Source organism: Diadema antillarum, unplaced genomic scaffold, assembly GCF_040938485.1.
Source record: "Diadema antillarum isolate AM-2024a unplaced genomic scaffold, OU_Dant_1.0 scf00000001, whole genome shotgun sequence".
NCBI lineage: Eukaryota > Metazoa > Echinodermata > Echinoidea > Diadematoida > Diadematidae > Diadema > Diadema antillarum.
Window position 1 is genome coordinate 4,484,641 of NW_027270890.1, and position 13,848 is coordinate 4,498,488.

At 36.1% G+C, this 13,848-nt stretch overlaps 1 protein-coding gene across 1 annotated transcript; it reads right to left on the reverse strand.

Annotated features, from left to right (window-relative positions):
* Window positions 1-2,971: 2,971 nt before the first annotated feature.
* LOC139718441 (eukaryotic translation initiation factor 3 subunit F-like) lies at window positions 2,972-12,374 on the reverse strand. Its single transcript, XM_071629948.1, has 8 exons — window positions 12,263-12,374; window positions 10,581-10,651; window positions 8,841-8,920; window positions 7,630-7,767; window positions 6,150-6,241; window positions 4,802-4,938; window positions 4,133-4,246; window positions 2,972-3,222 (listed from the first exon to the last, which is right to left on the reverse strand). The coding sequence occupies exons 1-8, from the start codon at window positions 12,372-12,374 to the stop codon at window positions 3,127-3,129; spliced, it is 840 nt and encodes a 279-aa protein (XP_071486049.1). The 3' UTR covers window positions 2,972-3,126.
* Window positions 12,375-13,848: the final 1,474 nt, after the last annotated feature.

The following is a 13,848-nucleotide window of genomic DNA, read 5'->3' on the forward strand; positions in this document are numbered from 1 at the left end:
TAAAAATTGCAAAAATTGACATGTTCTCCTTCATTTGCAAGTGCCCTTCACGATAACATTGACAACAAAAGACCAGTTCAACACAATGAGAGACATGAATGAAATAGGAAATATAAGTTTTGTTCTCTTTATCTCTTTATAACCTCTAAGAAAAACAAAGAGGGAAACTTAAGGGAAAAATAAGAATTTTCTGTCAAGTCAAAATTCAAATGACATAGGGAATGATAAGCAAAAAGATGATTAAATGAGCAAAATATCTTTATTCATTTCTTTTAATCTATTGATTTACGAATCCATGTGATAATTTCAAAAACCAAACATTATTTACAATTTCCTAATTTGAAAAAAAAACTTAAATTCGTGCCATTTTTGTTAGTTATTACTTCTCTTATTTCATTTGAATTTTGTTTTGATATAAGATGTTTTATTTTCCTCCATTATTTTTAGCCTTCATTGATCTTTTGGGTTTAAAAGATATCATAGAGATCAAAGTTTTAGTTTTTCAACTTTATTCATGTTTCTTTTTGTGTGAAATTTGTTGTTTGTTCTTATTGTTCATTGGAAGAGCACATACGCATGAATGACAACTTGTTCAGTTTTGCAATTATTACTTTTGTGTCCTGGAAAAGAAAAATAATGGTGTTTACTCATGCGTAAAGTTTCCCTTTATGGTGACCTACAAGGTTGATAGCCAATTAAATTACCTTCAATATAGTATATAATACATTAATTTTTAGCCAAATATTCTATGAAAAATCTAAACTTGAAAAAGCGTTTACTTTCTTTTTTGCTGAGTGGTAGAAACATTTGTTATTTTGTATAATGTATATATATATATATATATGTATATGTATATATATATATATATATATCATAAAACATATTTTTTGTTTGTGAATTGATGCCATGTAGCAAATTTACAAATAATCACGTACGATATGTATTTGTTTTTGCTCTTTAAGTCTCAGATAGGAGAAAAGTAATCGATCTCTATCTTATTCAGCGTAAATTGCAAATATGAATTGGATTTTTTCCAATATTTATTTTTCAATATGAGATTATGCATAGTAGTTGTCCATTTTGTCATGATGTATTCCTACGTTGGCATTGAGCAAATAATAATAATGATAATAACAATACAAGTACTAAGATGAAATAAGATAATAAAATACATATATGGACGTAACGATACGACCGTGTGTAATATTGCTGCACATTTATAATTCATAGCTAAAAAGGTATGATACGTCGGCAGCTACTGAATGAATGTTTACTGCGTAGAACAATTATCAAAAAAGAAAAATGCTATGAAACTAATGGACCATTAACACTCTCACTTGGAATTTTCGTAGGGGTTCAGATTCATAGTCGTAACCGAAGCGGAGTGTTATGCGTTCGCCTCCACAGTGTGGTAGGTAAACCTTGTATTACACAGGATACACAGTGTGGTAGGCACACCTTATAAAACATACTGGTATGCAACAGAATGTGGTCGAGACACATTGTAACACACAGCATACACAGTGTGGTAGAGACACATTGTAACACACAGCACACACAGTGTGGTACGAACACTCCACTACAGTGGACTCCCGTTATAATGAAGTCCTCGAGACCGGCATTTTTTTTTTTTTTTTTTGTATATCGGAATTTCGTCATAACCGAACAAATAAACAATAGAAATACAGAGTGGGTGACATTGCAGCCCAAATTTTTACTCCGTTATAACCGGAATTTCGTTATAACCGTGTTCGTTGTAACAGAAGTGCACTGTATATAGATCTGAATTACAGGGGTAGTATAGTATTGGTTGAGGTGACGATTCAGGATTTAAGACACATGTACTAGTACAAATGTACCTAGAAACCACTTTACAAAATGATAAAGACCATACAATTCTTAATGTAATTCAAAGTTCATTTGATGAAAATCAGTTTTGAAATGGCCGAGATATCCATAAGCAAAGCTTTTGGATATTTCAGTCATTATAAAATCAATTTTCATCGAATAAACTTTGAATTCTTTTTAGAATTGTATGCCCTTTTATATTTTGTAAGAGGTTTCTTATTATCTCAATAAATTATCGTTAAAAAAGAAGAAAACCTGAAGCCCCCCATCTCAACCGAAACTGTACCATTCTTTTAAACACAAAAGGACTGGAGATTCTTATTTACATTTTATTACCTGTTTATCTCAAATCATTCTAATCGCCTGATTTGTATCATTTGGTAGTAGGTTCTACACGTACATGTAGAAGGGCAACTTTTGACATTCATTAAACATTGATTAAAGTGTGTTTTTTAATTGTCTGCATCTCAACATCGGCTGACATTCAGCAAACATTGGCAGGAATCAACTGACATCAAATATTACTCATCAAAAGCCAAGGAAATTAAACAGAGAGTCGCCAATTGAGGATGGTATTGTCATGATTTGGTTACTAGGGGTTTCTAATTTTTTTAACCTTTTTTTTTTCAGGTTTTTGGATACATCAAGACATCGTTTTCCAGCTGTCAAAATTATAGTTTGAACATAATTCAAACTTCTCCGAAATTTCAATCTTGACCTAAGCAACATTCCCACTTTGATCCACGTGGCACAAACAATCCACACAATACTATAACTTTTGATATTTCCCTAAGTCACAGCGCTGATGTGCGTGGTCTGTATAAAGACAACCATTGTTTTGCAAGATTACAGTACAGCAGTGCTACACAGAGTGTGCATAACAACATAACATTATGTTGTTTTGCCAAGTTATGCCAGACATGTTGGGTAAGAGTGTACCAGTAAAACAACATAATGTAGTATCTCTACAATAATTAACTCTACAATATATTCAATTGACTGAAAAATATAATGTATATCCTCACATGCTTGGGAGAACAACACAAATGCAAGCGAGGGGCATGTTAAAATTAGGGTCTCACCGGGGGGAGGGGGTGTAAAAATAAGATTCAACATTGGGACAGTGAAGGAAACAGAAGTATGGGCAAAGTGAACAGTCAGTGTCAGAAGTTTGGCTGACCATTCAAATCGAGTCTTTGAAAGTGATGACTTTGTAGAACATTTTCTTCCTGGAAGTCACGGTGTTGATAGGAACGATGTTGATGGATTCTCTGCACTCTAGACTGAGTTTGCAGCATGTGATAAGGTGAGCTTCTCATTCAGTGTTAGCTGAGTCTCAATTAATCCTGACAGGTAGACTACCATCAGTAAATCCTGCAGGGGGAAGAGATAACAAGTGTTACGTAAAGCGCGGCTGAAAAAAACTTCAGTATCACAATCATTTGGCTAGATGATCAGCTTTTACATACGATAAGAAAAAATGAAAATATCACTCTGGCAACAAATACTCCACTGCTGTAGAACATTTTTATCTTGATAGGTCTACAGAACATCTTGCCAATGAGAGACAATGGTATCACATGAGTGGCAAAGAATGGCTATCTGGCAATACACTAATTTTTTTTGCCCCCCCCCCCCCCCCCCCTTTCAGATCTCGGTTGTGGATCACGTGAAAATTTGCACTGAGGTAGAGGCCAATGTACGAGACAGTATAGTTAGAATTTTCAAATTTTAATTTATGTATTTTATATTAATTAATTTATGTTAATTTAATTTTTTTTTGCCTGTAAATCAAAAAATAAAGCTCCAAGACTAATGTTTGGTGAACATATTCTTTGCAATATCCTCAACAATAATATTGAAGCAAAAATTCGGCTTCATAATCATTTCTTATGTATTTCTTTGTTTTTTACTTTTTGTCTTTGTTTTTTCGTTAAAATTTGTCACACAAACTTTTTAAAGCATAATCAGGCTAAAATAAATCATTATCAGCCATTGAAAGTAAAAATATTTATTTTTATATGAATTGATTGCAAAAGCACGATTTACATTGGATTTGTACACAAAATCATGTTTTTGAGCTATTTTTGGGTCGACAAATTTTTTTCAAAGGGACATGGCTTCAAAACGGTATGCCCGGGAGCAACAGATTTGGTCTCAAAAGTTGCGCGATACTTGAAAGAAAAAAGTCATGAAATGTCGCGGCAAGAGCATCACATGTTGCGGAATAATCAAGCGAAACGTCGAGGGGGGGCCAAAATGCCCCCTGGGTGGGAATCCTCACCTTCATACTGTTGTTCAGCATCTCATCAAACTCATCTCGCTGAAGCCTTGGTACATTAGCCACAAGATTCATGAGAAAACGGCCAATCTGGTTGTCAGCTGATATCTTTCCACTCTGTTTAATAATCACAAGAGAAAAAAATAAATATTAGACAAGTGATGTATGACAAACATAAAGACAGACGTGGATAAATCAGAAAAAATACAAATTGTAAGTAGCCACTTGTCCAACTTTGGGACATAGGAATAGCAGTCATTAAAAGAGCAAACACAACTATTAAAGACAACTACGTGACGTATGCCTTGTTATTCCAGTCTGAAAGTAATAATGAGGGATTTTGATGAGCTGATAGCTACATCTGATTTAAAAAGAACAAGACTTGCAGATGCAGCTGAACCTCTTTAAACAGAGGTCTGATATGACAAAACACTCTTGTAACATGGTGATACTGAAGATCCAAACTCTTTAAATTCCCTGCTTTTGTTCCTGATAAAGCGGAAAGCCTGATATAATAAAGTTATTGTAATGGTTGTTTGGTCCTTGTTATAGCAAGCTTGTCTTGCACACCTGTACGTGCAAATCTTAATCTAACGTAAGAAACAGTGACTAACACATGTTAACATTCATGCCCTTTGGTCACATGACCAGGTCACATGACCAGGTACTCACCAGGATGTCGTCCACATAATTGAGAACTGATGACAACATATCTTGAAGCTTGCCTGCAGACTTTGAGACGTATTCCAGGTCTGAATTCATGTCCATGGTCTTCTTGTGTGGGTCCTTCCCCCTCAGGAGAGCATCCACTAGACAAAAAAAAAAAAAGAAAAAAGGAACGATTCTACATTAAACTATCATCCACACATCAAACAAACAAGACATAAAATGCATTGTGCAATTACCCATAAGGCCTCTTCTTACAAGGAAAGACCATGAGAGCAATAGACCAATTAAATTAATGTTATCATCAACATTTGGGACATTACTACATGTACTGAGTTTTCATCACTGTCCACCAGCCTGCAGGCAACTATAGATATTAAAAATGTGTAGCCTGGCTATCTGGCTACGTTTAATAGGTTTGTGTGTGGCAAATGGGAGTGATCTTAAGATGAAGTGGTAATAACTGAAAAATTAAACCAGCCAGATAAAACCAGCAAGATTCTCATGTCCACTGTCACAATAAACTTGACTCTGGTGTGGAACATTTCAGATGGCTTTTGGCACAAATGTTTTGCAATAATTTGATGGTACTGCCGAAACTGTTGATTTTTGCTCTAAAATAATTCCCTATATGTATGCATAAGCCATGCAAAATTAAGCTGTGCCATCACAATTTCATTTGGGTACTGACAAAACTGCAAAAAAATTACCCAAAAAGACACACCACAATTACTAAAATCTATGTTCATTCCTAATAGTGGCTGCTATGATGATTTCTAATCAATCACAATATATCGAACCGTAGCAGAAGTAAGCAGGATCCATTGCATGAGAGTGATTTGCAATTGCAATCACAGCATTTTAGCTGCACATGATTTAATACTACAGCTAGGTCACCTTTCGACCATCATAAACTAGAAACATTCTTCCAACCCACCACTGATTTCCATCAAATAAACTTTGAGTACCAACTGGAATTGTATGCTCTTTAATATTTATAAGTGGATTCTAGTTTATATCTCATAGGGAGTTAAAATCTGAATCTCCCATCTCATCCAAAATTACACCATCCCTTTAAAGCTACTAAACAAAGTTCTAAGGACTAAAAATTCATCTTCTACCTTTTGGAATTTGACTGCAATATACTGAAACTCAAAGGCTTTAAGTTTAATTATGCTTAGGAACTACAAGGAATTATGAAAAAGGATACTACAATGTACATATGTACACATATTTAAAGCACAGAATGGTTTTCAAGAATACTCAATACTAATACTATTGAAAAATCAAACTCAGCTTCAACATATTTACATCTCAGATGTTTCCTATGCCGGTATGTGATTGTATTACTCACTTGCAACTCTCTCTGGTTGATGACATGTAATCTTCATTGGCATCGGAATGAAGACTGTTCCTTGTGATTTGTCTGGAACACCCATGTTTTGTCTGTTTGAAAGAAAGAATGCAGAACAGATCATTGATCTTGGTATAATGTGAAAAGAATACGATACATGTGTATGTAGGCAAAATGTGCAAGATGACATGATCTAACCTGTGGAAATAGAATAAACAAAGAGAAGTGGTTTGATATTTCTTATTATCAACTCATCATTTATCCTGAAGAAATTGACAGCTGTGTTCAATTGACTGGGATGCTTCTGCTTTCTTATTTATCATATGATCACACTGCTGAAGTTATAGCAAGAAAATTACATTTTCTTTTCTATCTTATTTTTTTAAATCAAAATGCAGCACTACAGCCTTTAACTCATATACACTAGTTATCATATTCATGTTATCAATAGTATTTTGCTAATCTCCACCAAAACAGCATGGGCAATCTCAAACTAAAATGGCTGGGTATCACCGAAGTAATAGAAACCTTTTATCTTGGCTTCATACTTTTATCTGTGACATTTCATGCAAAAATGTATCCATTACCACTCTGTCCATAAGATTACTATAACACAAGACATTTCTCGCTGAAAACATGGCTGAAAAGAACTTTTCTTGGGCCAAAAGAGCAGTGACCCTTGACCTTTCACAACTGCTATTTTATGAAAATTATCATCATTTCATGGGTTGACCATGAGCATTTGGGTGGCTATTGAATTTCTTGTCATATATGATGCAAAGTCTACCATGCACTTTCAAGATACAGAAAATTACTTCCACTGGTGCAAATCTTAAGCTTAAGGCTGCGTTCACATAGAAGTATACTATTCGGGTATTCGGGCTCGTTTTTCGAGGGCACGCGAATAGCTTGAATCGAACGATAGGATTTCCTCACACGGGTTCACATAAGAGGGCACTATTCAAAAGTACCGAATACCTGCGAAAAGTATAGCAAAGTGGGAATCGAGCTTGTTCGATTTTCTTGCAGCGTATACCGTCCCTCGTTTATGAAATAATGACAATTTTGGTCTGGATTTGCCCGTTATCAAAAATAAGCATGTAGACTGACATTCTGATGCAGTTTAGAAATTGTTAATAAGATTTGCTGCGATGTAGGAGGAAGAAATCCTCACTACATGGGATGGTGAGTTGACGGTGCGGGTGATGGTGTATTCGGTGCTCGAATAGCGAATAGCGAATAGCGAATACTGAATACTTCTATGTGAACGCAGCCTTAGGTCTCCAAGGAAAAAAATAATATAAAAGAAAGAGGAAACAAAGAGGCAATGACGCTGTACTTTCAACCTACACTTAGCTACACCAGTCATGTCCCAATAATATTTTTGCTCTGAGTTTCAAATTGTGTCTACAATACCTCAACTTATAGATTTCAATGTATTCAAGTACCTCGAAAGTGGCTCTGGTATTACTTGACTTACCTGACCCATGTCTTAACAGACAAACTAAAGTCCGTCAATGTTGTGTCTACTGTCACATGAACAGGATTTTGACATTCCCTTGAGTAGTAGTCATGGATCAGGACTGAATGACCTGTGATGTCACTGCCTGTTGCATACCTGTAAAGATATTACACAGCAATAATGATATTCATACCTTATCATTACACAAAGCACTGCAACATGAAACACTGTCAACTTCAATATTGTATGATCAACATACTGTATGATAATGATCATGCAATCCCATCACACATCAACTGTAATACAGTGCACTCCTGTTATAACGAAAATCCGGATACAACAAAGTAAAAATTCAGGCCGCAACAATATCAGCTTTATGTATTTTTCTTGTTTATTTGTTCAGTTATAACAAAATTTTGAAATAACGAAAGAAAACTGCAAGTCCCAAGGACTTCATTATAACAGGAGTCTACTGTACATGAAACACTGTCAACTTCAAGATAATATGATCCTACAAATGCATCTACAGTGTAATACAAAAGCATTGAATCTGATGTTGCAAATATCATATTTTCCCAGTGGGTTACAGCTAAGCAGGGAGGTGGCTCTTTCTCCCCATTTCTATTTGGTGTGCCACTCATACACACTGAAAAGGCAATTATCTTGGAGGATATGATAGTACATACAACTTGTACTCCAATACCCCATACTGCCTCAGCAACTCATCATCGATAACTCATAGACCGTCGTCTACATGCCTGTACTACAGTGCACATCCTTGAACACATACAAATGGGATATTCCTTCATTTGGACTATTCCAAGCTATTGTGTTTTTTTTTCTTTTGTTTTGCCTTTGTTTTCCAATGCTGTGGCAATTCCCCTTCTCCTTTGCTGTAATGCATCACTACAAATTTAATCATCTTTGCTTTCATCAAGCAGAAAATTCAACTATCATTCAATAAAAGCTCCTTCGTTTTATCAATGTCTCACATACAATTGTAGCAAAGTGTGATTTGCTGTGCTAAAATCACCTTACAATGTGATATTTTATGCTTCTAAAGAAGACTACTCTGTTTCTTTTTGAGAATCACATGATAATAACAAAATGAAGTGTACAGCCACATGATGAGCAATTGGTTTTGTCTACAAAGATAGACATTATACTTTTGACTACTTGTACATGCAGCATCAAACTTCAACTAATCTTTCTGATCACAATGTACTTACCAGCCTACAATGTTTTCCCAGGAATTCACCTTTTTGTGCAACTCAAACATGTTTTTCGCAAACTCCATGTCAACTGCAACCTTAAAAAAACAAACAAACAAACAAACAAAAACACATGATGGAGATGATTGTCAGTGTTACCATCATAGTTCATAACACACACAATTTTATTTACAATGGAAAATATTAGTAAAATCACAAATATTTAATCACAAGGTAATAACATTATCAAAGAAGATAAAAAATTTTCAACACCTTCCAAGAGACGACAAAGTCCACTGACAGATTATTCATTACAACCAAAAAGAGAGCATTGTAACAAATCATCACTTACAAGGTCCATTACATTCCAAGAAATATGTTATTAGTGTTTAGAATTAACTCCTTTACATGTGCTACATACAATGTCAGGTAAAATGTACCAGAACCACTTTTTTTTTTTCAAGAAATTGATGGTCCTGGTATCTTAAACAGATACAATGAACCTCCATACTGCAGGATCTGTTCTTCACCTCTTTTGATTCCATCAAATCTGGTTCATCCATGATAAAGCTCATGCACAGAAAGTTTATCCAATAAAGTTGACAAGGCAACAAATCAAACTGGTAACTCTTTCTTTTGTCCTCACTTATTCTTGTTCCAAACTTTTTATCATGACACCTTCAGCTGCTCTCTATTACAGCAAAGACTCTGAGAATCTTGGCGCTCGCAAAATTAGAACGCACGCGAACATTCGTTCTACAGTATTCATTTCACTATTCTTTTGGTACTAAAAAAAAAAACACTTTGTAGTTTGCTTTGATTTGGCTAGTATTAATTGGGCCATGCAGAATTTATGAGCTGACCTGAGCCTTTTGAATCCGGTTAATTGGTAACAATAAATCAAAGAATTACACCACCTTATACATTGTGGCACATAGCTGAATGTACATTGTATACCTGAATGAAAAATGTGTAAAGGTAATTTAGATCAATATCTAATGATTATCATCTTGGTACATGTACACTTCGTACCTTTTAAAAATCTCATGGCCAGGATGGCCTACATGTAATTTCTCTATTTCATTGGAATGTGTTTATTTCAGGATACTGTAAACATGGAAATTTTCGCGGTACATTAATTTTCGCGGATTTCGTGCTACGTTCGGCTAGCGCGAATTCAAAAACGCGCGAATATATCTTCACAATTTTCTATGCACATTTTGAACGGGATGAATGTGTGCGCTTCATCGATGATACTGCTACGTAGTACAATGTACAGGCATGTTTACGCTACTAGTACTGTGCGAAGAGAAGATAGATTGCTGTGTCCTGTAGCATGCATGTGTGCACCGCACGCACTGATGCTACATCCCCCCGTGACTACGGTACTAGAGTCACAGCTGTACTACGTATTTGAGTGCTTGTACTCGGAGTCGAGCCGCTCGCTACGTGGCTTGTCGTACGCTGGCATAGCAAGCTATGTAGCATAGTAATAGGCTTTTGATGAAAGCAGTGAATGTGTACTACAGTAAAGTAACCTGCTGCGGAGCGCGAATTTAAGAACCCGCGAATATGTTTTCGAGCCGCTCAGCGCGAAAAACTAATCGCGCGAAAATATTGACGTTTACAGTACACCTCAAGCCACTTGCTGGATTACCCTAGTGACAACAAAGTGTGACTATTATCCCTGAATGAATGGGTTGCAAGTGAACATGTTACAATACATGACTGCATTGTGATGAAAGTCTTCCCTCTTACCTCATCTTCTGACTCATTGTGAGGAACACAAAAGCAATTTGTCACTTCGACAACTCCTTGAATATTTGTTCCTGAAAAACAAGCAAAATGAAATGTCTTTATGTCAATTGTGAAGTGCATTACTTTGCATTTAGACGCATGGAGCAAATAACCATAAAATCATTTCTTTAAATACAGAGCATTTCCTTAAGAATTTTGGATGACAATCATACATTGTACTTTTGATACAATTGATGTCACTGTCAAAAGCATTATGAATTCTGATGTTATGTTTTCTAGCCATCATGATGGATTCTATTTTACTTTTAACCAGCTTTTTGGTTGCAATCAAATGCATCTGCAGCTGTTGGTGGATTATTTCAAAAGAAAAAAAAAATCTTTAAAAAACTGAGACTCTGGAAATGAGGCATGGTTAATATTCATTCAGAACATAAAACACAAGGACAAACCATAAGGAATAACCACAATAAATTATGTCACATCACTCAGTGTCTGAACTCTGGATGACGTGTAAAGCAATCTAGACTACAAGAAAAGACAAGACTTCTATGTCCCCTACTATCAAATTTTGACATGCCATTCTACACTAGGTGGTCTACACTACCCTTGTTAGCTTACACACCCATACAATGTACATGTATGCATGTGATACATTTGGTGAGTGTTGAGATATTACAAAGTACATCCAGAGTTAGCTTACAAAGCTACAGCTACAGGCAGGATAACGTACGAACGTGTACATACATACATTTATGTAGAGTGATAGGGCAAAATTAGTGGTGCAGGTAACATGTACATTGTAAGGAAGTCTTTCCTAAAAAAAAAGAACATCAAATGCATATACAGTACATGTACATCATGCTTTCATGACTTGTGAAATACATTTTAAACATTTAATAGTCCACCATACACAAGGAATATTTCTGGCATATTATCCTTAAATCATAATGACATAACAATTGATCGTCACATATCAATCAAGGCAGTGAGGCAGTGTGCTCTTTTCAGTAAGTTGTGAATTGTGTATTAAGTCAATAGCAATAACATAGCCACCCCACCAAACCGCATTCACCTAATGTCCCATACAGGTTACAACCCATACAGGTTACAACCAAGGGTGTCCGGATATGATTCTGGAGGTCAGTCCCTGGCACAACACTTGCGGCTGTGTAGCCTACAGCTACACAGGGCTGTGTATAGTCTATAGACAGTGACTGTGGAAGCTGGTTTAGCTGCTGTAGCTACGTTTGTACGGCACACATGATGTATATCTAGGTGTAGGATAAGTGGAGGAGTCTCTTTATTTATTTATTTTTCCTATCATTAGTTCAGTTTGTAGGTAATAAATAATAAACTCGAACATTTTCATCAGCATTTCCATCGGCATTCTTTTGTGGATTGCCTGTCATGTCGGGTCTAAAAAGAAAGACATGACCGTGGATGTTCCATACAGTGTAAGTGCACGTGCGTCACTCTCTTGTTGAACTCATTCATTTACGATCCTATCTGATCCAACGCGTGGTGCTTTGCATGGCATGATAGGTCGAGCGCGGGCATGGTGAGCTGCCGGTGCACGGTTTGCAGTGCGAACACTCGCAATATGGTAGACTTGACATCCGGAAAAACAACAGTCTTAAGTATTTTTTGAAGTACCAATCCACACACACATATTCTACTCTTACCTAACAATGTTCCTATGACACGAGCATTTTCATCAGTTCGCCTTTCGTACGAATCTACGATGGAAAATAATACCACTGGGTGGATGTTGACGACTTTCGGTGAGACAGCCATTTTGACGAGTGCCCTCTACGACTCGTGTTCGTCAACCACCGGCACCACGGTCAACGACAGCTGCACCATCCGAAGATAAAGAGCGCGTAGTTTACAAAAAGGTAAGATATAGAAAAGTATCTATATCTATTACATAGAAATTTAACTGTCTACACAAAGAAACAAACAAACAACAACAACAACAACAACAACAACAACAACAACAACAACAAACGATTTGCACAGCACTGACCATAGAGATTGGTCAACACCTCTAGCACAGTATGAAATAATATTCTCTATGGTCAACACTGATCTATCTCTGTTCGATAGCTCCCTACAGTTGTATTACAGTATTGGTGGATATGGAAATTGGGCTTTTTACTTTTTGCGAGATAACAAGAAAACACTTATGATATATTGTAGTACAGAGCATACTATTTTAAGAGGAATTCAAAGTTTGTTTGATGAAAATCGGGTTTGGAATGACTGAAACATCCAAAAACAAAGTAAAACAAAACAATCTTAATATAGTGTGGGTCCCGCACTTTATTAGAATTGCTCTTTTTTGGATATCTCAGTCATTTCAAAACCAATTTTCATCATATAAACGTTGAATTCCTCAGAGAATTACACGATGCTCTTTCAACCCTAACCAGGCCGGGCTTTTTTGGGTGTTCTGTGGCCGGGGAGGGGTTGATTCAACCCCCCCCCCCCCACCCGAGATCTCGGCCGTCGATCGCGCAATCACTATGAAATTTTGCACGTGCACTCCCTGTGACGTAATCTACCAAGCTTTACAAAAAGAAATGGAAATTTTCGTCACAATATTATTACTTATGCTAATATATATGCATAAAATCACACATATTGCTCTAAATCAGAAATTAAAGCTCCTAGAATCCTAATTTTTGGTGAAAACATTCTTTGTAGCATTCCTAACAATATACTTGAAAAAAAAATGGTATATCAAAATCAATTCTCATGTATTTTATTGTTTTATGATTTTCTTATGTATTTCTTTGTTTTTCGACTTTTGTTTTATCATTTTTTTCGCGAAATTTATGACAGAACCTATTTCAAGCATAATTATGCTAAAATTAATTAGTTTCAGCCTATAAAAGTGAAAATGATCATATCTTTATGAATAAGAAGAGAAAACTCCATTTGCATCGACTTTATACACAAAATCATGTTTTTGAGCCATTTTCGGTCTGACAGGCTTGTATAAAACGTTATGCAGCGTCGTAACGGTATGCACGATTTTCACGAAAATGGTGTCAAAAGATGCGCGAGACTTGAAAGTAAAACGTCAGCGAACGGCGCAGTCAAAAAATTTCGAGGGGGGGGTTTGATTCAACCCCCCCCCCCCTCCCGGCCTTTTTAGGGTTAATAAGAGGTTTCTCATTATCTCACCAAAAATGTTAGAAATCTCAAATTAGGTCTCAACCAAAACCTCGAAATTATCCCTGGGAGCGCATTGTGATGCCCCCAT

Bases quoted from the DNA above. Each gene is read 5' to 3' on its own strand.
- LOC139718441 (XM_071629948.1), bottom strand. From the start codon at position 12,374: ATGGCTGTCTCACCGAAAGTCGTCAACATCCACCCAGTGGTATTATTT. The intron at 10,652-12,262 runs GTAAGAGTAGAA...CTTGTTTTTCAG, and splicing joins TGTCATAGGAACATTGTTAG to GAACAAATATTCAAGGAGTT. The intron at 8,921-10,580 runs GTAAGAGGGAAG...TGTTTTTTTAAG, and splicing joins ACAATGAGTCAGAAGATGAG to GTTGCAGTTGACATGGAGTT.